This window comes from Balaenoptera acutorostrata, chromosome 2 (genome assembly GCF_949987535.1).
Source record: "Balaenoptera acutorostrata chromosome 2, mBalAcu1.1, whole genome shotgun sequence".
NCBI lineage: Eukaryota > Metazoa > Chordata > Mammalia > Artiodactyla > Balaenopteridae > Balaenoptera > Balaenoptera acutorostrata.
This window is the reverse complement of record NC_080065.1, coordinates 125790287-125814820: the sequence shown is the minus strand read 5'-3', so window position 1 is coordinate 125814820 and position 24534 is coordinate 125790287. Positions and strand designations below refer to the sequence as shown.

The 24534-nt window shown below is 37.2% G+C and overlaps 1 protein-coding gene and 1 non-coding gene across 4 annotated transcripts in view; one reads left to right on the top strand and one right to left on the bottom strand.

Moving 5' to 3' along the window:
• Window positions 1-3411: 3411 nt before the first annotated feature.
• ANKHD1 (ankyrin repeat and KH domain containing 1) overlaps window positions 3412-24534 on the bottom strand; it is a 115979-nt gene continuing 94856 nt past the window's right edge. For 2 of the 3 annotated variants that reach the window (XM_007194088.3, XM_007194089.3), the window contains 13 exons: window positions 24266-24428; window positions 22257-22352; window positions 21676-21792; window positions 16871-17045; window positions 15621-16077; window positions 14710-14856; window positions 12317-12466; window positions 10536-12148; window positions 7409-7585; window positions 5765-6016; window positions 5060-5208; window positions 4174-4338; window positions 3412-3892 (listed from right to left, as the gene is read on the bottom strand). In XM_007194088.3, coding sequence (XP_007194150.1) covers window positions 3833-3892; window positions 4174-4338; window positions 5060-5208; window positions 5765-6016; window positions 7409-7585; window positions 10536-12148; window positions 12317-12466; window positions 14710-14856; window positions 15621-16077; window positions 16871-17045; window positions 21676-21792; window positions 22257-22352; window positions 24266-24428 — 3721 coding nt within the window. In that variant the 3' untranslated portion in view covers window positions 3412-3832. The remainder of the gene's footprint in view (window positions 3893-4173; window positions 4339-5059; window positions 5209-5764; window positions 6017-7408; window positions 7586-10535; window positions 12149-12316; window positions 12467-14709; window positions 14857-15620; window positions 16078-16870; window positions 17046-21675; window positions 21793-22256; window positions 22353-24265; window positions 24429-24534) is intronic. The other variant, XM_007194090.3, reaches the window with a different exon arrangement.
• Window positions 17740-17849, top strand: LOC114235528 (U6 spliceosomal RNA). Its single transcript, XR_003621684.1, has one exon. It is a non-coding gene; the product is annotated as a U6 spliceosomal RNA (small nuclear RNA).

Genomic DNA, 24534 nt, shown 5'->3' with positions numbered 1-24534 from the left:
TTCTATTAATCTCTATTATAAAACAACAGCAGCAGTTACAGACTAATAGCAGTCTTACTACTATAAGAGTACTACTAGAAGTGTACTTTTCTTGGGACACTGTGTGCTATAAGGGCTGGGGAACTAGAGAATAGGTAGTTGGTTTTTGAGAGAAAACCAGATTCATCATCCATTCAACCAGGATGAAGGACCAAGAGTTTAAATCAGAGGTTTTTCAACACTGATTGCCCATTACAGTATAGAAGCTTCCAAAAAAGAAAAAAACCAAAAACTTATGCTCAGGTCCCAACCCCAGAGATCTGATTAAACCTGTAGGGGAATACCAGGTCTCTGCCACCAGGCAAATTACTTTGAACTCACGTCAGTACCATTAAGATAAAACAGGAAGAGGTGAAAAGTAATCACAAAATAGGTTTGCAATCTGATCATTAGATTCACGATCTTGTTTTCCAAATTAGGTCTTCAAGCCCAAGCTCCTGCCCTTTTTTGGAGGTGGTCTTAACACACTCAAGTTTCTCTCACCCATTTCCTACAGGAGAGAGTGAAGGTAAAGTAACCTGTCAAATAACATTGACACACGGTGACAAATCTTTGAGGAATAGAAAATGCAGGATTATCAGAGTCCCTCACCCCAGAACAGGGTCCACTGGGAAGACGTCACAACCATCCACACTTCTTAGTAGAAGAGCTCTAGGGCTAGTTAGAGAACAAGATGTTCAGAAGCTGTTTTCCTACAGTTTGTTTGCCTCTTCCTGGGTTTACAATGTGGTACAAAGGTCTTAAACAGTGGGACAGAACCATGTATACTAAGAACTCCTCTATGTGGCTTGAAACTCTAATATGACCAGCCTTTCCCCTTCTAAAAGCTACCTCAAACTAAGGATGGTACCCTCCTGTACTAACTTTGAGGTTGGAAAGAGGACTTGGCCAGAATCTGTAAGATGGAAACTACAGTTCCAAGTCCTGAGATTTCTTACCTCTGGTTAGGAGAGGCCACCATTGGCTGTCCAACTCTCTTCTTCGGTCTCGTTAGCTGAGGTGATGAGATTTCCCCTTTGAGAGCAGGGACTGAAGGAAGCAGACTGGCCTATAAAAGGGCAAGTCAGCACACTGTAGCCACAATAGGTTTAAAGGGTCTTAAAAACATCACGAATTTTATTGGTGGTGGTATTTTATTACATTGAACACTACTTGAAATAAGTGGGTCCAGAAACCTTGATGATACAGTTTTATTCCTTGAATGAGCTGTTATTCTCATAGGGCTTGATCTATGCCTCAGCAGGATGTTCCTTTTCTTTTCTTTTTCTTTTTTTTTTTTCAGCAGGATGTTTCTTAATGACTTGAGGGCTCACTATGGGTATGCAAGGTTTTCTTCTGCCTCCACTAAATTCCCAAAATCAATAATGGCTCTCACAACAGCAGACTTTTGATTCCATGTAAGAACAAATGGTAGGGGCCCTCAAATCTCAGCAATGTATTGGCTTCTAGTAGTCCCATACCATACATTCTCATTCACAAGACAAGAGAATCTGTTAGAACTAGGAGACCCTTTTGAGTTCATTTACATTGTTTCATTTACAGATGAATGTGAAGCCCAGAGGTAAGAAATGACTTGCCTATGGTCATATAGCTTAAAGTGGCAGAAATGAAAACAGAATTTAGGTTTCTGACTCTTGTTCCACTCTACCCGTTCTGCCTCCCCACAAATCCCTTGTATATTCTGAAAGTAATTAAGTTCTTACCTGAGCTAGGTTTAATCCAAGGTTCAGGTTGGTAAAATAGCAGTAAAGTAATGCCAGGAAGAGGCAAGACAGAGGAAGAGATTAGCAGGCAAAATGGAGTGGGGAGTAGGCTACTGGGATTCAAATAGAAAGAAAAGAAGGCAGTGGTGGTAAGAGGGCAGGAAGTAGGGTATCCTAAATAACTGCTACAAACTGCACAGCTCCTGTTTTTTCCTAATCCTTCTAGGGGTTTCTCATAATTGTGTCTTCTTATGGGTTCTAGTTCCTGATCTGAGATAAAATTTCTCATTCTGTTGTCCTCAAGGTATAGAAGATATTGGAAGAGCTCTTCCAATAATTCAAGTATACTTTAAATAGTTAAGAAGACAGAACAAAACTCACTTTTTGTCCCACTGAATAATTTACGTAGTATTATCTCTCTCTAGTATATGTTTCATCAAGAGTAGTTTCATTCATTTCACTAATATTAGGTGATTTTTTGGGTTGTTATTAGTGGTAAGTGGAAACAGCAAGATATGTAGGTGATGCCAGGGGTCCTTTGTCCCCCTCAAGGGGGTCTCTTGAGACTACTTGATGTGGTTATTAAGCACTACAAAGGCACTAGCTTCAACACCAGTGATAATTTCCAAATCCATTCAAAATAGAAAATAAGAAATGAGCTTACAGAAGCACTCTCATATGTAAAATGATATGGAAGACAGAACAACCAGGTATGTCTAACACAGAACAAACATGGCGTGTCTCATCTAGTGGCAGCTCTAGGAGCAAGGCAGAGAAGATTAAGAACTTCCGTTGGTAGGAGAGTAGAAAAGTGCTTCTGGTATGGTTCTGCCCCTAGTTATTATCTTTCTGTGCATCCTTCTTTGCCTTAATGTGTGTTTTGGCTCCTCTATCACCTCAAACATTTTCTTGTTTTCTTTTTTAGCTCGCTTTTATCTAAGACCAGGTAATTCAACCATATTAAAACATGAACAGTCAAGTTGATGACTGTTCTTTTCATTGGGCTAGTTTTTTCTTCTCTATTGTGTCAGATTCTTGGCATAGCCTATAGTTTGGCCAAAGCAATCCATTCCAGTGTTCATGAGTTTAGCTTGTTGACCATATTGGCTCTTCATGGAACTAAGCCCAGAATTAGTCACATATTTATAAACATTATTCAGCTGATGCAACAATACAACAGAATTAAAGGAGTCACCCCCACCCCCTCCTATGTCCCAACCCAAATAAAACTTAAACACCTATAACCAATATAAATCTTTAGATAAAAAAGTCAGGAAGCGCAAAAGGAATCTGAAGGATGATTTGGGTGTCCCTAAGTTTTTTCAGTGTCATCTGACTGAAATCCTGTTGTTCTTATTGACATACTCATGATCCACAAAGAGCTAAACCTTTTTAATGGCCTATCTGCTAAAGTCAAATAAGACACATTGCAGGGGCTTGAAACATTCTCACTTTTAAAACGATACGGAAGAGAACAAAAGAACAAGGAATGTTTAACACAGAATAAGTATACAACTAGTCTTAAAAGTGCTTTTTCAAGGCAGTCTAAGAACGGACTCTGAAGTGTAAAATGTGAGAAGCCTATCACAAATATAGTATTAACAACCTGGTTCAGTATGATTGTGGATTGGGTAGTACCTGCATGACCACTGAAAGGATCACACCCCACTTCTAAACACTGTTCATCTTTTTATTGAATATTCTGGTAAATATTTCACATTAATACAGGCCACATTAAGTAGAGCCACTATATGACAAGAAATTTACTCAACCTTTTCATTTTTAAGTATGTAAACAATTGTACATGTATTTACCACCCTAAAAGGCTGAAACATGTAATCATCTAATTCTCTTCTGCATACAAGTAGCATTCAGTATGTTTAGCCCAAAGCACTAATTTCAAAATGGCTAAACTAACCAGAGAACATAATCAGATGGATAGGAAATCACTTTGTTCATATACAATGGGCAATCAAATTTCCATTGCTAAAGCCTCAGAGAATATTTCTTAGGCACATTAAAAAAAATCCCCAGGGTTCTTCCAAGGTCAAAAGTTTCTCAAACAAGGCTAAAGAGTAAGACCTTCTAACTTAGTTGACATATTTGAGATGCATGTTTCCAATATGAGGTGCCCACGTGCCAGGCCAAATCTGAAAAGGGGGAGGAAAAATTGGAATTTCTAATTAGGAATCTTTAGACATTTACAAAATGAATATATAAATGCAATGGTAATTCACTGTTTCTGCCTAGGAAGAATACACATACATGAGATAAAATGTTAAGTAGCATCATCTTGATATTGAAAAACTTAATTCAGTTCAAGATAGTCAGATGTCATGACTTTTGATATATTCAGAACTTGCACTACCCAAAGAATTAAAAGAATGACATCATAAATCTGAAAAATAAAAGAGCATTAAGTCCATTTTACCTGTTGGGCATCAGTGCATTCAGTTGAATTTTGAATAACTTTTATCATAGGGTTCCAAGCAGGATCTGGGTTGTGAAGTCCATTAAACAGAGGGCCTCCTGGAACATCAGCAAGCTGAGGATGGGAGGGTATTATGGTGCCTCCATACATGGAAATTGGTAGACCCTAAAACAGCAGAAAGGTGTAATCATGAAGTGATTGTAAATGATGATTCCACAATATCAGCATAGATTTCTCTTATTTCCCTTCATTCAAAGAACTCCAGAGTATCCTGTAAGTATAGCACCATTGTACAGTCTTGGGAAACCAAAAGTGGTTATTTGCGTCAGCAACACTTTTCAATGAGAATAGAAAAACAAAACAAAACAACTAAATCCAATATCAAATCATCAGGAAATTTCCAATACTTGATGAACACATATAATACCCTCAACTTTCCCATATTTAGGATTTACTAATAAGCTTCTGCCAAGAAAAGGGGAATTCTACATGATTGCTTGCAGCCACAATCTGGCTTTATGGCAGCCTGGAAGCTCTCAGAGGAGACAAGAGGGCAATGGGGAGCTCACAGCCAGCTTTTCAGAGAGGAAGAGGCCTCTAAGCTGTGGCAGCCAAATGCAAAGCAGCAAAACCCAAATCTCTCAGGTTCTGGAGGGAAGACGGGGGCTTCTTCAAGATAGTTTGAGGACAAACTAATGTAAACAACATAATCCACTTTTGAAATTGGATAAAAGATCTGGCAAAGTCATAGAAACAAACTAGTTATACCAAAAGGGAGAATTATTTCAGTACAAATTACTCCTTAACATGTGACTACACTGGCTGGCAATGTGTTAAACAAGTTACAATGTCAGCTCACTTTAGAAAAATCCACAAAACTGCTTACCATAGGCTGATGAAAAATGTTAGAGGGGGCTACCATTCCGGAATCATCTCTCTCCATTGGTTGATGCTGAGAGAATGTGCTTGGGTCTGATAATTGTTGATGCATTGGATGGTTCCCTATCACAGACTGTGACCAACCTGACAAGCCTTCTAGAAAGAAGAATTGAGATCAAGGTTAGATATTTATTTGGATAAAATAACAAAACATTACCACTGGATTTTTTCATACTAAATTTAATCAAAAGCATTCCTTTGAGAAGCTCAGGACACATTCATGAAAATCTTTGCAAACCAAAATACAAGTTCCTGGAAAACTGGGTGGAGTCCTCTGAATACCCTAAACACTCTACCTTGTCCTTCAAAAGATTAAGTGCTCTCTGAAAGAAATCAAATGATTGTCCTATTCTACAATGAAAAGCTTAAGAAGGAAAGGAAGTATGCTTTGAATCTTTTACTTCTAATCAAGTCTGTATTTATTATTTTATATATATTACTATCATACATATTACATCTATTATTATGTATAATCCAAACTAACATTCCAGACTTTGAGACTGGACTGAACTCCTCAAAGGTTTAAACAACCTTACTGGTTAAGTGCAGGAACTAATAAGCTTATTTATTTAGGTAAGGAACTAAGTTTAAATGGCAAAATCCCACAACTTACTCAAGATATCCCTTCAGACAGAGGACACTGTAACTGTACCTGACACGGCATTGACGCCAAATGACCAGATTCCACTGTGTCCAACAGGAGCAACAAAACTGGTCCCCACAGGGGCTTGTGCAACAGACCCTCCTTGCCGAATCCGGGCTAGTCTCTCTGTTCCAATGGGGGGAGGTATCTTTCGATCCTGACTGGCACTGCCTCCTTTCGGTTGGCCCAAAGTTGGTGGGGCAGAAGTGGCTGAAAGAGGTGAAGATGATCCCGAAGAAACAGATGGAATAGGAGAGTCACCTGGTGGCAAAATATTTCTCTATTGTTTTATTACATATAAAAACTAATTATAAGAATATGAGAAACCTTGTTGGAAAGATCTGTTCCACAACATAGGTTCTGGAAAAAAAATTTCATTTTACAAGGTCATTCAGATGAAAATATATAGGGACTTCCCTGGTGGAGCAGTGGTTAAGACTCCATGCTCCCAATGCAGGGGACCCAGGTTCGATTCCTGCTCAGGGAACAAGATCCCACATGCATGCCATAACTAACAGTTCGCATGCCACAACTAAGGAGCCTGCCTCCCGCAACTAAGACCTGGTGCAACCAAATATATAAGTAAATTAAAAAAAGAAAATATATAAGTTCTATAAATATTATCCTATACTACTTCTGCCTGTAGTAAATATAAACAACTAGTCTAAAAATATAGTAAGTATAGACTAGTCTAAAGAATTTTTTCAAATTGAACTGAACAAGGCTAGAAAGGAAGAAGGCCGTATTTATTCTTATTGTAGTTCTGCTGGCTTGCGGGATCTTAGTTTCCCCACCAGGGTTTGAACGCAGGCCCTCGGCAGTGAAAGCGCAGAGTCCTAACCACTGGACCACCAGGGAATTCCCCTTACTGTAGTTCTAAAAAATCTTCTCAAAACATATATTGTCACATTTTAAATTAACTTAAATGTGGCAATGTTTGCACGGTAACTATCATATTGTCTGGAAAATAGCTGCTGGTCCTCTATAATTATTAGCTGTTTTCTTTTTTCTCTTTCTACAGCCCCTTATTCTTCCCCATAAGGAAGGAAGGTTAAATGTTAGTGAAGCATTGTAGGATTCAATTCACAGCTTTGTTTCTTAATGGGACTCCCAGGTAATATGGGTAGTTTTCCTTGCCAAAGGGCCAATACTCACTGACTTTCTCATGATGCTCATTTAAAAAAAATCAAATCCTGTTCAAATCCTTTTAGAACTTCATCTGTTCTAAATATTGAAATAAGTCAGAACACAGGAATATTTTCACTTATAAATGGCAATCATACAGTTTCCTCAAATGTAAAACTAAATGAGGAATCATACCAAACTGACCAGATACTTAAATTCAACTTCTTTTCAGACCTAAGAAATTATTTCACAATACTGTCCCCAAAGGGTCTTATAAAACTACTTGTAGTGCCTCTTTTCTTGATCCAAGTCTCAGTGTAATCTCAAATCTGGCTTGGAAGAATAGCCTGACCCTTCTCAAGTTTTCTATCCTATAAATGACTGATAATTTTTGACATGACTGCAAAACAAACCTTGGGTATTTGCATACAATTTAGATTACTAAAGTTACAATATAGCGTTCCCTGAAACAAATGGTTTAATAACTTATTCAAGACTCTTTGGGAAGAGTTCCTCTAGGATTCCTACATGAGTTTGAGGCGCTTGTCCAAGGGTGGGGAGAAAAATGTTGTCTGTTGAAACTGGGAGTCCCAACGGGAGCTGGCCCTTGCAGGAAAACCCGAGTTCCTGGTATGCCGGAAAAACTTGTCAGAGGAGCAGAAGAGGAAGATTGGGAGCTGCCTGATGGGTCAATGGACGGTAACCCTGAAATAAAAACAGGTCCAAGACATCAAATTAGCCAAGGCTTTAAAAATGAAAGTCCAAAGTTGACTTAATTCCTCTTTAAAAAAGCAGAAAGAACGCAGTTTATTTTGTGGATCACAGCAACAAGAATCCATTTATTTCATACTGTATGTACCCCCAAACCATTTTTTTCTTACAGTCCAGAAGAATATCACCAAGCAGGACTAGACATAGAAATGTGAGCCCAATGTTTAGGAATGGCAGTCACCTGGAGTATGTTCTAGATAAATCTCAAAGCTTTCATTAGAGGGGGCATGAAATGAGAGCATGTTGTGGTACCCATCACTTAGAAATATAGCTGTTCATCTATATAACTATAGTCATTTCCTGTGCAAGATGAGTAACAAAACCTACCAATGTTTGCTTCCTAACAAGGAAGGAAAGCATACGATTAAACTAAAGATAATTTCAGTATTCCATCTGATTAAAAAAAAAAAAAAATCAACAGCTGCAAACTACATCAAAGTTTCTATCTAGTTTGCATGAGTCTGAACTTAGCAGTATTCTCAAATTCCATTGCTTTCTCTGGAGAACATTTTTAGGGAAAGAGGTCAAGGATCTGGAAAAGGATTATAGGTGCTCATTTCAGAAAAAAGTAGTTAATATCAACATAAAAAATTCAAAACTTTTCAAGCAGGTCTTATTCATCTATAAAGTATATAATTCAAAGGCTTTTAGTATATTCACAGGGTTGTACAACCATCACCACAATCAATTTTAGAACATTTTTGTCTACCCTAAAAGAAACTCTGTATGCATTATCTGTCACTCTCCATCCTCCTTTACCCCATATCTGAACCTCTAAGCAACCACAAATATATTTTCTGTCTCTCTAGATTTGCCTATTCTGGACTTTTTATATAAAAAGAATGATACAATATGTGGTCTTTTGTGACTGGCTTCTTTCACTCAGCAAAATGTTTTCAGAGTTTACCCATGTTGTAGCACAAATGAGTACTTCATTTCTTTCACTGTATCTCATAATATAGAATATACATTATACTAAGAATAATATCTTATATAGATATACCACATTTTGTTTTTCCATTCATCAGTTGATGGACATTGGATTGTTTCCACTTTTTGGCTCTTAGGAATGGTGTTGCTATGAACATTTATGTACCAGTTTTTGTGTAGAAACATGTTTTCTCTTGGGTATACCTAGAAGCAGAATTACTGGATCATATGGTAACTCTTTTTAACTTTTTGAGGAACTGTTGAACTGTTTTTCCAAATGATGTACCATTTTAAGTTTCTACCAGCAGTGTTTGAAGGTTCCAGTTTCTCCACATGCTTTCCCGTCTTTTTAAGTATCACTATTTCTTACCTGCAAACTAGGAAAACTAAACTATATCCATGAAAGAAGAGCATCAACAAAAGAAACCACCCAGGCAGTTAAGAAATGAAGCCAAGCTTAATCAGTCCTGGACCCCGGAAGGAAGGTCAAGGATTAATGCTTGCTTTTTTAAAAAATTATTTTTAAACTAGTAATAAATAATTTTCATGTTATAGATCTGAATAATTAAGGTTCCCAAACCTTGTTTGCTACCAAACTAGATGGATGATCTCCTTGACTTTCTTTTCTCCAGCCATGCATAATCTGCACATCTTCTGGGATATAGAATGTGGAGTGCAAAGAGCTCAAACACTGGAATATGAGAGATCTGAAGTCTAACTCTAGCTAAGGCACTCTAAATTCACATATTAGTTATTGCCAATCAAGTCAAGGATTAATTAAAAAATTAATTTTTACCACAGTCTGAGCACTGGCAATGAGCTCTTCTTTCATTCTGGGGCCTTTGAAAACCTTTTTTTTAGTCTGCCAAAATGAAAAGTTAAAATAGATACCTATTTGTAGAAAAGAAGAAAAAAAATCCAAGAGAATATTTTGGACCACAGACTGTCTTATGCAAGCTTTATTTCTATTCAAAAGATGATATAACAGCTATGTTTTCCTGAAAAGATAAGTAAATGGAAACATATCTGATAGAAAAGCTAAGGCTATGCCATATCCATAAACTCACAAATTTTAAACAACTTAGATCAGTTTATAATTAGCAAAAAGGAAAGATGGGCTATGGGACAGTTTTCCAACTGGAAGAAAAATGCTAAGTGGCACTAGTTCTTCTTACCCCCTTTCTAGTCAGCCACAATTTCTAATTTGCTTTTCAGACTAGAGCAAAGAGATTGGACTAAAGTTTGACCCTTAGACTCTGGAAAATAGATTCTGGTTTCCCAAATATCTCCAAGCCACCACTAGACTCTTATCTTTCTAAATCTTTCTTACACTGCCTCAGCAGCTAATTTCTAATTTCAAGAAACAAACAGCTGATTCAAAATTGTTTTTTTTTTTTTTTTGTTAAATAAGAACCTATACACGACAGGATCTCTTCAAACAGCTCCATCTAATGTAAATAATATAGAGTTACAACATCATTTAATATTCATTCTGAGTACCCAAGACTGAAAACAAAGAATGTAGATTATGGACTGTAACCTAAACACCTTCGTAACCCAAACTTTTTAATCTCAGAAATGCAGGCAATCACTATGATTTTTTAAATGTCTGTAAATTTGGAATGCTTGAAGCATCCTATGAGTCCTTTTTTATTAATATCATCTTATACCAATTCTAAGAAAGTGGACTGACACAAGATATAACTTCCTTGAAATGAGGTGCAGAGAGATCATAAAAGAGAATATAAAGCAGCTCATATGTGACTTACCTACAACTACATTTTGGCCACTCAATCAGCAGTCATTAAGGGGTCTTTACTATTTATGACACACCTTCATTTCTTTAAAAGATCATGCAATATTATGTACAAAATAAATGCTTTATTACTTTGGAAGGTTAGATTATGTTGTTAAAGCCCCAAACTGTGACGTAATGATAGTTATAATAACTTACCAACTGGACTAGTAGAAACTCGCTGGGAAGGTGATCTGAAGCCAGGTGCCTTGGAGTTGTCAGGGTGCACGTTTTCCAAGTGTCCAAGTACAGAGTTACCCAGGAATGCTGACTGAACAGTGAAAGAGGCATCTGCAGTAACTCGTGAGGACAGTGGACCATCTCCCCAACCCTGGTTAGCTGGCACCTGACTGCTGTCAAAAAGACTACTGAAGTGATTGAAAAGCGTGGCTGGGCCAAACGTAGGTGGCAAAGATTTATTTGCTGGGTTAATGTGCATCTGAGAACCATTCATAATGTTCATGGCTGAAGAAAGCTGCACTGCAGCTGGTGGGCCTTGAGGTGGTGTTAAAGGAACTGGATTTGTCACAAAAATAGACTGGGGATCCTGGTGTATAGTTGCATTTGGTACCACCGAGTAAAAAGAACTTCTGGGTTGCATTCGATGAGAAACTCGAGGTGCTGGTACAGCTAACTGAGGTAAATTACTGGTATCCTGATTATCAGCAGCAACCAATCTAGGTGATGCCAAAGTCGATGGAGCAGGTTCTGAATTAGACGCAAAAGGCATTGACATAGGACTTAAATCAGACACACTGGATGGCTGTGTTTCCTCCTGTGTGTTATTGGAGGGAGGAGTGGGACTACCAGATGGGTGAGTTTCTGGAGCTCCTGGGGTGTTGCTGGCAGAGCTACTGCAGCTGTTGGCAGTTGAAGAGGGGGTACACAGGTTTGCCATGGACTGGTCCTGTGTGGACACTTTCTCTTTGGGGGCTGGCATGGCAGAGAAAGACTCCGTCTTTTGTGAAGAAAGCTGTGCTTGAGGAGTACTTGCAGGCAGAAATGTGGTGGGAACTTGCCCACTAGTGATAGATGCAGAGGAGACAGAAGGCAGGGAACTACAAGTGCTTGTCACAGAGGAAATCACTGCTGCTGGAGGACTTGTCTTAGGCACACAGGCAAACAACTGCTTTCTGACTGATGAAGGAGTCCGGGTATTAGTCACACACAGTTGCTGACTGGCAGCAACTACAGAAGAGACAGTGATAGGACAACTGGCAGTAGCTAGTCCAGCAGACTCTGAGGGTAAAACAGTCCCGTTCTGGTTAGGTAGACGGCCTGTATTATTATGCTTTGGAGAGCTATTTGTGTTGCCAGGATTCACAGGTCTCACTGGGAATGGTCCCCAAGTGTTAGGAGAAGGTGAAAATGTTCCTCCAAACTGGGCCATGGGTAAACGAGGATGCCGAATCTGTTGCATAGTTTGAGCAGCCAGCAGGGCAAAATGAGGGTGAGGATAAGCTAAGGGTAGAGAAACTGGGAAAGAAGAACGTACATTTGCTGGAACGTTCTTATTAAGTTTATTAGTGGGCTGGAACGTAGATAATGTTGTTGCCTGTGAAGTTACAAGACTTGGAGCACCCAAGGGAAATGCATTTTTACTGGAAGCTGCTGTGGTGCCTACTCCAGATGAGAAGTTTGCATGGATGGCTTTGGTGCTGGCAGGTGTTCTGATATGGTTTTTAGGAATCAAGTCTTCCAGTTCCTTAGCAGGATCTTGAATAAGTGCATTGATAAGTTGAACTGCATATCTTGTTGATTCTGTACCACCCCTGGGGAGAAAACAAACAAAAAACAGAACAAGATCAAAAATATACAAAACTAGGTAATCTTTACCATGAAATAGAATTGATTGTACCATACCTAACAAAAATGTACTTCTAATAAAATTTAATTTCCTCATAGAACTAACAATATATATATATATATCTCACAATTACCTTATTGTGATCATTCTCTCGCCATTCTTATCTTTTTGTTTATCCACATCAATATGGGCACCAGTAACATCTTGTATTGCAGTGATGTTGCATCCTCCTCTCCCCATTATCCTGGAAACCACTGAGGCTGGAACAGACAATTTCTTTGACCTACAAAATGAAGACCACACATGAGCTTATGAAATCAAAATGTCTATTAAAAGAGATGTCTCGGGCTTTCTGGTGGCGCAGTGGTTGGGAATCCGCCTGCCAGTGCAGGGGATACGGGTTCGATCCCTGGCCTGGGAGGATCCCACATGCCGTGGAGCAACTAAGCCCGCATGCCACAACTACTGAAGCCCACGCGCCTAGAGACCGTGCTCGGCAACAGGAGAAGCCACCGCAGTGAGAAGCCTGCACACAGCAACAAAGACCCAACGCAGCCAAAAATAAATAAATTAAATAAATTAATTAAAAAAAAAAAAAGATGTCTCAGTAAGTATGTTCATGAACATCTGTAGAATAGTATTTCTCAAACCTTAAAGAGGAAATTATTATAAGTTTTTATTTTAGAAACTGACCTCTTATTATATTGAATTTAATTTAGTAAAGGTAAAAAAAACACACTGCCATTTAAAAAAATTATATTTAAGTCACTCATGATCTCAGCATTCAAATCTGCATAAACTATCACATGTTAACTAAACTGCAATGATCATATATTGATACTTTCAAAATTAAAATAATGCATACCACATTGTTAAACTCTATACTGAAAATGAATAAAGGCAGCTTATCAGTGTCAACAACTTTACTTAGCAATAAAAAATAAAGCCTCAGATTTGTACATAAAAAGCAATCCAGGGCTTCCCTGGTGGCGCAGTGGTTGAGAATCTGCCTGCTAATGCAGGAAACACGGGTTCGAGCCCTGGTCTGGGAAGATCCCACATGCCGCGGAGCAACTAGGCCCGTGAGCCACAACTACTGAGCCTGCGCGTCTGGAGCCTGTGCTCCGCAACAAGAGAGGCCACAATAGTGAGAGGCCCGCGCACCGCGATGAAGAGTGGCCCCCACTTGCCACAACTGGAGAAAGCCATAGCACAAAAACGAAGACCCAACATAGCAATCAATCAATCAATCAATAAAGAAATCTTAAAAAAAAAAAAAAAAAAGTTGCTTATATTTAAAAAAAAAAAAAAAAAAAAGCAATCCACAAGTGGAGCCTGGGACTTCCACTTGTGTGAGAAAACACAAGAGGCTGATTTTGGGATCTGACAAGATGGCCTGGGTGTCCTGCAGGATTATCACGGAAACCCAGTGTTTGATGGCAGAACCAAATGAGAGCAACACCCATTATCTTCATGTGGTCACTGCTGGCTGCCAGGATTCCCTCCTTGAGGGAGGGACCCTCAAACTTTGAACTATACCTTCCAGAAGAATACCCAGTTGTAGACTCTAAAATACATTTCATGATCAAAATTTAATATCCTAATGTAGACAAATTGGGAAGAATATATTTAGCTATTTTGAAAGCTAGAGCATAGACTAGGCCATGAATAATACTTAAATCAATCTGATCATCAAGTGTGCATCACTTCTGTTCTGCCAAGACTTCTTCCTTTTTTGTTTGCTTTTAATGGACACAAAGTCTTACAAAAATTACAGAATAAAAACTCAGACATCTTAGTCCTTTGGTGATTAAGTGCACATTAGCAAACGTAAGTCTTATTCTGATTCCCTGTTGCAAAGCATGAGCAGAGGCTAGAAATACCTTCTGGATTGTGTGAAACATTTAAAAGCAGTGGCTCCTCTCTACTTTTATTCATTTCCCCCATCATGGTTTAAGTATAAAGCAGTGTGAATGAAGGGAGTTGTCAAAGTTAGCTGCAGGGGTGTTGGTATTTGTCTTTTTTTTTGAGGGAGAAGGTAGTTTTAGTTTTATGGGCTCTTCCCCCCCAACACTTTTATGGTGATCTAATTACATTGGTTAAAAGCGATATAGATTCTCTAGCGAAGTCTAACTTTATTTAAATGCTGTAGATGAACAAACTTGTCTGAATCAAAATGGGACCATTAAACAAACATCATAGCCCTCACAAATAGCACTGTGACTTTGCTGTCAAGTGAATCTTCCCCTTAAGAAGCCTGTGACCTTTTTGTATGGTTTGTCTGTAAACTGTATGTCTTATGTTTTAATAAAATGTTTTTTGTTATTCTAAAGCCAACATTTCTTGTATCATATAAAATATGCATCCAAAATTTACATACTGTTTCTAATTTTGCTTTAGCCTACTCTGGATGTAGTATGGCACTGCCATTGAATATAATAACCACATTCAAATTATTCATTAATTAACTGGATAACCATCTCACAAGAGGAGAAAAGTTAAAAAGACGAGACTAATTCTACTTACCTTCGAACAACTTCTTTCCACCCTTCCTCTCTTTTTTGCCCCCTTTTAGGGCTAGTCAGATTCAGCTTTATGTTTGAAGAGCTTAATGGCAACGACACTGACTTGTAGGTTGTTGATAAGGAATTAGGATTCACTTCGCCTTCAAGTCTGAGAAGAGAAATATCAAGGCCAATAAACTTTAAGACAGAAACTCAAAGGGATTTGCTGAAGTATCTGAATTAAAATTTGGCACATCAGGGCTTCCCTGGTGGCGCAGTGGTTAAGAATCCGCCTGCCAATGCAGGGACACGGGTTCGAGCCCTGAGCCGGGAAGATCCCACATGCCGCGGAGCAACTAAGCCTGCGCACCACAACTACTGAGCTCACGTGCCTAGAGCCCGTGCTCTGCAACGAGAGAAGCCACCACAATGAGAAGCCCGCGCACCGCAACGAAGAGTAGCCCCCGCTCGCCACAACTAGAGAAAGCCCGCGTGCAGCAACCAAGACCCAATGCAGCCAAAATTAAATAAATAAATTTATATAAAAAACCCAAAAACCTTGTTAAAAAAAATTTGGCACATCAAATTATTAACAATCAGAAAAATAGAAATAGGGCAAAGAGCCCATTATTTATTTTAGTATTAAAATGGATTCAGAAGCCAGAAGGACTATATATAATCAATAAAAATGACAGTTAAAATCAAGGAACGCTAATATTTTCAGCTTCAAAGTTGAATGTTAAAAGTTCTAACAATCTCATTGCATAACTAGCACATGATAAGGAGGACACTGGTGAATTTCAGTTTTAAATGTTGAAGACAGGTAATGTGGTAGACTTCAGTTGTTTAACACAACTTATGTTACTTCAAGTTCTTGTGCCAGGCGTGAAAAAGGAAAGGTAGGTGCAGAGTTAACAAGTCAGAAAATTTTACCGTGTCTGAGTTTTGGAAGCAGCAGTACTTGTCTTTTCTTCTTGGGAATGGAGTAGCAGTGAGGGGTATCTCCTATCACTAGAGGAATTCACATCCATAGTGAAATTTAACTCTTGGCTTTTACCACCACTACTACTCTCACTGTTGCAATCTGTGCTGTCCAAGTTATCTGAATCACTATTCCCACCTGCACCGCCACCTCTGGGTTCTCCACTTATTTTATTCTTATCTGCCTTTTGCTGTGCTAAGGATATATGTTGTTCTGGTAATATTAAATGTGCAGTGGGAGGGGTCTCTTTTGTTTTGTTCTTCTTATTTTTCCGATTGGTGCTGGGAGTTGTCACAACATTGGCCCTTTTTTTCCCAAACACATTTGTGAATGTTGCAGATGTTGCAGAGATTCCGATTGTGGTGGTGGTGGTCGCACTAGGAGGTTCTATGGGAACTTCTTGCTCCACTGAAATTATGAAAAAGGATAAAAATCACACTGAGAGCCACAGATCTCAAAACAAATTGTGACAGAATACACCTAATAATTCAGACCCTTAGGTCATATTTTCCTTTTACCAGTATTCACTAGTAAATAAAGAAATCTTTACTGTTGTGAGAACAAATATACTATATCATATTTTGATGTCTAACTTGGTATAAAATATTAACATTCTTAAGATCTGAAATGCTAGTCTCATAAACTAACCAAAAATCACAATATAGTTTGAATTTAAGAAATTTTTCAAATAGCATTTTAGAATTAGAATTCAAATAGAGCAAAATTATTTGCCTACTACAACCACTGCCAGACTATACAATAAACAACTCTTTGAGAGTAATGGACCCCAACCCTATATAGCTTCAAGACTGAACCTTAGTTAAAAATCTATTGAGGAACTGGACCTCTTCCCAGTTTCCATCTGGGGAAGGAGAGGGTAGGGAAGAACCTGAAGAAAAGCTGGCAAACCTCTTACTGTATTACTTTTAGGACATACATAATGTTTTTACAGGGGAACTTAAATTACAACTGAATGTCTTCAAATTATGTGCTTGCCTTCCCCCTTCTGTTTCTCTGTGTCACTTTACAATGTAAAATATTTAGAAGTATTTACTATGGAAGTCAACTGTCTATTTCAGATTAAAGTAACTGAATATTTAACTAGAATTAGTTTTGAGAGTTTTGAGAGCAAAAAGCACTCAAAATGAAGTTGATGAACACAGAAGAATTTTATCACTATTTCAGATGGTTCATTTCTCACCATCTTCATCATTCTCCTCTTCATCTTCATCCTCTGGTAGCTCTGAATTCTCCTTAGGTTTGTTTTCCTCATCTTCTTCCTGCTTCCTTTTCTGCTCCTCTTTTTTCTTTTTTCTCTTTTCTTTTCTTTTCTCTCTTTTAGCTGCAAGAGCCTGCTTTCTGCTCTCCTCTCTTGACTGCAAATAAAGTAGGTATCTCATTTTATCAATAAGGCAGTAATTTAAAATAAATAATGAAATTATATTTTTGTTTATGATACATGGGGTTTCCCATAGATGTCAGTCTTAACATACATTTATAAAAGCAACAAAAGAAGAAATAGATAAGCTGGACATCATCAAAATTAAAAGTTTTTGTGCTTCAAAGGGACCATCAATAAAGTGAAAAGACAACCCATAAAATGGTGAAAAATTTTGCTAATCCGGTAAGGGCCTTGTATCAAGAATTTATAAAGAACTCATAACTCAATAATGAAAAGACAAATAACTCAATTAAAAAATGGGCAAAGGATCTGAATAGACGTTTCTCCAAACAACATATACAAATGGCCAATAAACACATGAAGAGATAGATGCTCAATATCACAAGCCATCAGGGAAAAGCAAAGCAAATCAAATCACAATGAGATACCCACTTCACTGTCACTAGGATGGCTATAATAAAAAAGACAGATAAAACAAATCATGGTGAGGATGTGAAGAAACTGAAGCCTTCATATACTGCTGGTAGGATCATAAAATGGTGCCGCTACCTTGGAAAACAATCTAGAAGTTTCTCAAATAGTTAAACACAGAACTGCCATATGATCTAGCAATTCCATTCCTAGATATATACCCAATGAAAACATATTCATACAAAAACTGGTACACCATGCTTGCTTCAGCACCATATATACTAAAAAAATTGAAATAACACAGAGAAGATTAGCAGGGCTCCTGCATAAGGATGAAACACAAATTCATGAAGCATTCCAAGTTAAAACAAAACAAACAAAAAACCTGTATACCTATGAAATGGAAACAACCTAAATGTCCATCAACTAATAAATGGGTAAACAAAATGTGGTATACCTATATAATGGGATATTATGCAGCAGTAAAAAAAAAAAAAATGAAGTACTGATACATGCTACAAGATGGATGAACCTTGAAAACATTATGAATTGCCAGAAGCCAGTCACAGAGGACCAAATACTGTCTGATTCCATTTATATGAAATGTCCAGAATTAGGCAAATCCATAGATTTATGTGGCATTTGTTTGACTAAAATGCAGCTATTGCTGGAAAGGGTGTGGAGAAAAGGGAACCCTCTTGCACTGTTGGTGGAAATGTAAATTGATACAGCCACTATGGAGAGCAGTATGGAGGTTCTTTAAAAAACTAAAAATAGAACTACCATACAACCCAGCAATCCCACTACAGGGCATATACCCTGAGAAAACCATAATTCAAAAAGGGTCACGTACCACAATGTTCATTGCAGCTCTATTTACAATAGCCAGGACATGGAATCAACCTAAATGTCCACTGACAGATGAATGGATAAAGAAGGTGTGGCACATATATACAATGGAATATTACTCAGCCATAAAAAGAAATGAAATTGAGTTACTTGTAGTGAGATGGATGGACCTAGAGACTGTAATACAGAGTGAAGTAAGTCAGAAAGAGAAAAACAAATACCGTATGCTAACACATATATATGGAATCTAAAAAAAAAAAAGGTTGTGAAGAACCTAGGGGCAGGACAGGAATAAAGACTCAGACGTAGAGAATGGACATGAGGACGGGGGAGGGGGAAGGGTAAGCTGGGACAAAGTGAGAGAGTGGCATGGACATATATACACTAACAAATGTAAAATAGATAGCTAGTGGGAAGCAGCCACATAGCACAGGGAGATCAGCTTGGTGCTTTGTGTCCACCTAGATGGGTGGATAGGGAGGGTGGGAGGGAGAAGCAAGAGGGAGGAGATATGGGGATATATGTATATGTATAGCTGATTCACTTTGTTATGCAGCAGAAACTAACCCACCACTGTAAAGCAATTATACTCCAATAAAGATGTTAAAAAAAAATAAAATAAAATGCAGCTATTATGCTCTTTATGAGGTATTAACAAATTTCACTATGAAAATATCCACAGGGCTTCCCTGGTGGCGCAGTGGTTGAGAATCTGCCTGCCAATGCAGGGGACACGGGTTCGAGCCCTGGTCTGGGAGGATCCCACATGCCGCGGAGCGACTGGGCCCGTGGGCCACAATTGCTGAGCCTGTGCGTCTGGAGCCTGTGCTCCGCAACAGGAGAGGCCGCGATGGTGAGAGGCCCGCGCACTGCGATGAAGGGTGGGCCCCGCTCGCCGCAACTGGAGGGGGCCCTCGCACAGAAACGAAGACCCAATACAGCCAAAAATAAATAAATAAATAAATAAAAATAATATGACTAATACTCTTATTTAAAAAAAAAAAAAAAAAAGAAAATATCCACAGGAGGCCATTACAGAAATTATTTTTGTCTTACTTTATAGTTTTGCTTTGGTTAGTACTAGAAAATATTTTTTTTTCAGACAGGGGAACATGGTAATGGTCGCTTCACATCATAATGAAAATTCGAAACAAACAGAAAACACATCAAATTACTCATATTTGTATGGAAATTATCTAAAAAAGGCTCACCATAAGAATTTGTCAATGAAGTCCAGTTGTCCTGGTAATTAAGTAAAGCATTTTCCTCAAAACTATAATTTACCATTCTGAGTCGTAAGTTACTCTTTGACATTTTTATTTATCTAATCAGGCGTCAGCAAACTATGGCCTGAATGTTAAGACTAACTTTTACATTTTAAATGGTTGAAAAAATAAAAAGAAGAATATTTTGTGACATGTGAAAATATTATGAAATTAAAATTTTGATGTCCATAAATAAAGTTCTATTGGAACACATTCATTTAGGCATTGTCTATGGGTGCTTTCGTGCTACAACAGCAGAGTCAAGGAATTATGACAGAGATCGTATGGGCCTACAAAGCCTAAAATATTTACTCTTCAGCATTTTATAGAAAAAGTCTGTTGGGAATTCCCTGGTGGTCCAGTGGTTAGGACTCTGCGCTCTCACTGCCAAGGGCCTGGGTTCAGTCCCTCGTCGGGGAACTAAAATCCCACAAGCCATGAGGCGAAACCAAAAAAGTTTAAAAATTAAAATTAAAAAAATAAAGAATAAAAAAATAAAAAGTGTCAACACCCTATGTAAATGAAAAAGGGGTTGAGGATTAAGAGAAAAAATAATTATTAACTGAATATGCAGTTTCATCATTCGGTTGGCATAAGAGCAAAACGGCTGTTTAACGAATTGCTGACCATATCCCTGGGTAGTTACACAAAAATAAAAATTATAGAACATAGGAGGGACCTTAGTAGTCATCAAACTTCAAACTTCATTTTAAAATGAATATTATTTTTCCCCTTCTGATTTTAACTGTAATCAAGTTTATCATGGAGGTATTAAAATTTATTTAATTTCCTAACGATAAAACTTTAAGGTTTATACCCTTGCCCCTATTATAAGCAATTTAACAGTGAATGTCCTTTTGTATATTCACATCTTTGAGCATTTGTCAAAGTATTTACCTTAGGCTAAATTTCTAGAAGAGGAGTGACTGGAGTAAAGGTATGCACCCTTTTTAATTTAATGCATTTGTCAAATCATCTCCATTAATAGTTATACTAATTTATACCATACATCAAAAATCATACTAGAATGTTAATTTCTCCACACTCTAGCCATCAATATCTATTATCAAACCTTTAAATTTTAAGTTTTCCTAATCTGGTAAAAGAAATTTAAATCACTCTTTCACTGTGCATTTCTTTGTTTATTCATGAAGTTGAGCGTTCTCCATCTATTTATTGAACATTTATATTTCTTCTGTGAATTGCCCATTTGTGTGATCATTTTTCATTCTGGGCAAGTTATCTTTTTCTCAATGTTTTTTTTTTTTTTGTGACCATTTTTAAAGTCTTTATTGAATTTGTACAATATTGTTTCTGTTTTATATTTTGGTTTTTTGGTCGCGAGGCATGTGGGATTAGAGGCAAAGTCTTAACCACTGAACCACCAGGGAAGTCCCTTTCTCATTGATTTGTAAACAATTTTTTCTTCTGTTTTTAACTTACAAGTTTTGTTTTTTTTTTAATAAACTAAAAATTGATGTCAAAATTTTAGCATCTCTCAAAATGATCTTTTTCCTTCCTTTTATCATCAACAAAATATCTTAATGTTAAGCTATCTCCTGCATTCCTATAATAACTCCACTTGATTATGCTATTTATTCTTTTAATATAACTTCTGGGTTCATAACAACACCCTCCTTTTCAAGGTAAGCACACTGAGTGTCAGAAAAGCGACCTTTTTTTTTTTTTTAACTTTTTCCATTATACTACCACACATCCTAGGAAACTTAGACACTTACTCTTTAATTAAGGATCTAATAAACCACTTATAGCCCAGATCTTATAATAAACAAAAGATTTCCAATGTTTTAAAAAATTTCTTCCCAGACTAATATTAAAACCACTTAGGCAGTAATGTCATTTGGAAAATTGTGATCTGCTCAAAAACTAATTCCTCACTTACATGGTTAAAAATATTTTTTATGTATAGGTCAGAATCAAAAAATTGATGGTAGTTTGATAATCTATTAATCATTTTTTAAAAAGAGATTTTGTTAAGATTATGGTCATATCAGTGGCAAATTTATTCTACTAGATTTTCAACCATTTCTAATAAGGAAAATTATTTTTCCCACTCACCTTTTCCAGATCAAGTTCCTTTAAAAGAATACTTGCATTCTTATTTGCTTCTGCAGCCTGCTGGTCTTTAGCCTTCACAATTGTCTCAACACACTGGTGACATTTTTTCAACAGTTCCTATAGTGGAAAATGGAATTATATAAATATAGGAACACATAAACAGGCCAATAAAACTTGAGCTGATAAGTATACCAAAGTTCAGGGCTTAAAGCCTCAAATTACTGAATAGTCACGAAACCAAATTAAGCTATCCTTTGAGTCTAGTCTTTGATTGAAAAATCAAAATAAGGTACCATTTTCTAAAAAGTTTGTGTTCTTAGAAAATTTTCTAATCAGGCTAATAGTCTAGTAATAAACTTTAGCTGCAGTCACTGTAATTATGGTCCATAATAGGAAAGAAATCTCAAAATAATTTATAAAGAATATTATACCCATTCTTCATTTGCAAATGGGGAAACTAAAGCATAGAAAAATCAGATGATCAGTCTCATAGAGGATGAAAAGAACGGTCTGCTAACATGTACTCTGGCATATAATTCCACAAAGAACAAAAACGTGCTTCAACAGCATATTAAACCTACCTTATCTGTGATTGTTGCTATGTATCTCATGCATTCTATATCAGAAGGGAACTGATTGACCTCTTTCACCAAATACTGAACAACTTTTACATGACCCTGTAAGAAGTGTAACAAAAAATACACAAAAGAATACTTTGAAAATTGGCCCATATGCTTAAAAACTTAAGGGTAAAAGGTACAGTAACACTTGAGAGTTTACTAAACTTAAAACTGAAATTATGAAAGTAAAAACAGTGTTGAGTTTATAATCAGAAAACGATTAAGTACAACATGCTGGGAAATATATGGTGGACCAAACGACATTTCTCCTGAATTTAATCTGCCCACATCCCATTGAAAATAGACAAACTTTAAAAAAAATATATCTCCTAGAATAAATCTATTAGTAAAATAAAAATTGGTGATGTGAAATGAATCTCAATATAAAAGGGAAATTAGTCCGAAAACAAAGAGGATGTTCTAGATTTCAAAGCATTATTTTGGCTCTATCTTACAAAACTAAACGAGGTAGGTTGTCATATTTATCTTGAGTTCTATGACTTGAATCTAGGTAAAACACTTTCTAAATGCCATTATCAGGGGCTGGATGATCTGTAATCAATTATAAGTACATCTATTTTAACATAACCAAACTTGCATTGTTTCCCCTCCTACTAAAGTTCGTTTAATCTTCAAGAATTGGTCTGATGGGGGGACTTCCCTGGCAGTCCAGTGGTTAAGACTCCACGCTTCCAATGCAAGGGGCACGGGTTCGATCCCTGGTTGGGGAATTAAGATCCCACACGCCACATGGTGCGGCACAAAAAAAAAAAAAAAAAAAAAAGAATTAGTCTGATGGTGACAAAAATCAGAAAAGTGGTTGCCTCTGGGGCAGGGAATTAACTGAGAATGGGCATGATGAAACTTTCTAGGATTATGGAAGTATTTTATATCTTTATGGAGTGTGGGTTACATAGGTGAATGCATTTATCAAAATTCATGTACCTTAGATTTGTGTTTTTACCATATATAAATTATACCTCAATTAAAAGGAAAGAAAAAAATTGAAAAAAAAGGGAAATATTTAAGATTTTTTTTAGGACTCATAACTTACACTGCTCTCATTCAATAGCTATTTACTGACCATCTAGTATGTGTTAGGCACTGAGCTGAACAACTGGGTATAAACACTGGTGAAAAAGACAGTCATGAATTTTAGCCTTCATAGATCTTGTAGTCTGACTGGGGAGATGGGCATTAAAAAAGTAATACATGTTTGAATGTATAATTACAAAATGAGATAAGGAAAATAACAGTGAACTATAAAAGAGAACAAGAGAAACTTTTCAGATTGGGAGTTAGAAAAGGACTTTCTGAGAAGTGATTTTTAAGGATGAGTAGATATTAAAGGATGAAGAGAAGTGAGCCAGGTGAAGAGTAAGGGAAAGAACATTTCAGGAAAAGAAAACCAGTGAGCAAAGGCCCTCAGGAATTTAAAAATTTAGTGCATTCTAGGCCAGTGGCTGAAGTGTAGTGACCAAAGGGGAAGGGGAATAGAAATGATTGTTCTGAGGCTAGCATGAGCCATATCATGCAGGGCTTTGTAAGCCACGTTAAGTAGTTTACATTTTATCACAATTGCAATGGGAAAGCTTTGTAAAATAGAGCAGATAAGTAAGCCTTAATATATACAGGAGGTATAATAAATTTTTATGAGAGTCCACTTGTTTTTGTTCTTTAGGTAGAGAAAACATTCATCTACATATAATATCTGTCCTTAAATCTCACGTTTTATGTACAAAAACATAACAAAACTAGTCAAGACACCAAGTGATTTAACAACCAAGTTGCTTATAGGGAACTACCATATAGCTCTTAGATTGGCCACAAAGAAAGTGGAAAGACAGCAAAGGTTTGTATATAGGAACAGAGTCAATTCCTCAAGACCAATTTATCTTTCTCACATGATTTCAACTTAAAATTTAGTAGTTTTAAACAAATTCTACCCTTTTCCCCCCACATCAAGTTACCTTGCGAAATGCTGACATAAGAGGTGTGATTTTCCGGTTATCTGCTGCGTCCACGTCAGCACCTGCTTGCACTAGCAACTGCACCACATCAAAATGACCACCATTGGATGCCAACCAAAGTGGTGTGTTTCCCTTCTTGTTACGAACATCAATATGGGCTCCCCTATAAAAATCAAATAATGTTATTAATATGGTTTGTTTCCTATGGGAAGAGGCTGACTTTTTCTATTTTTCTCTAATTTGTCTTTCATCTTTTATAAAATAGCAAA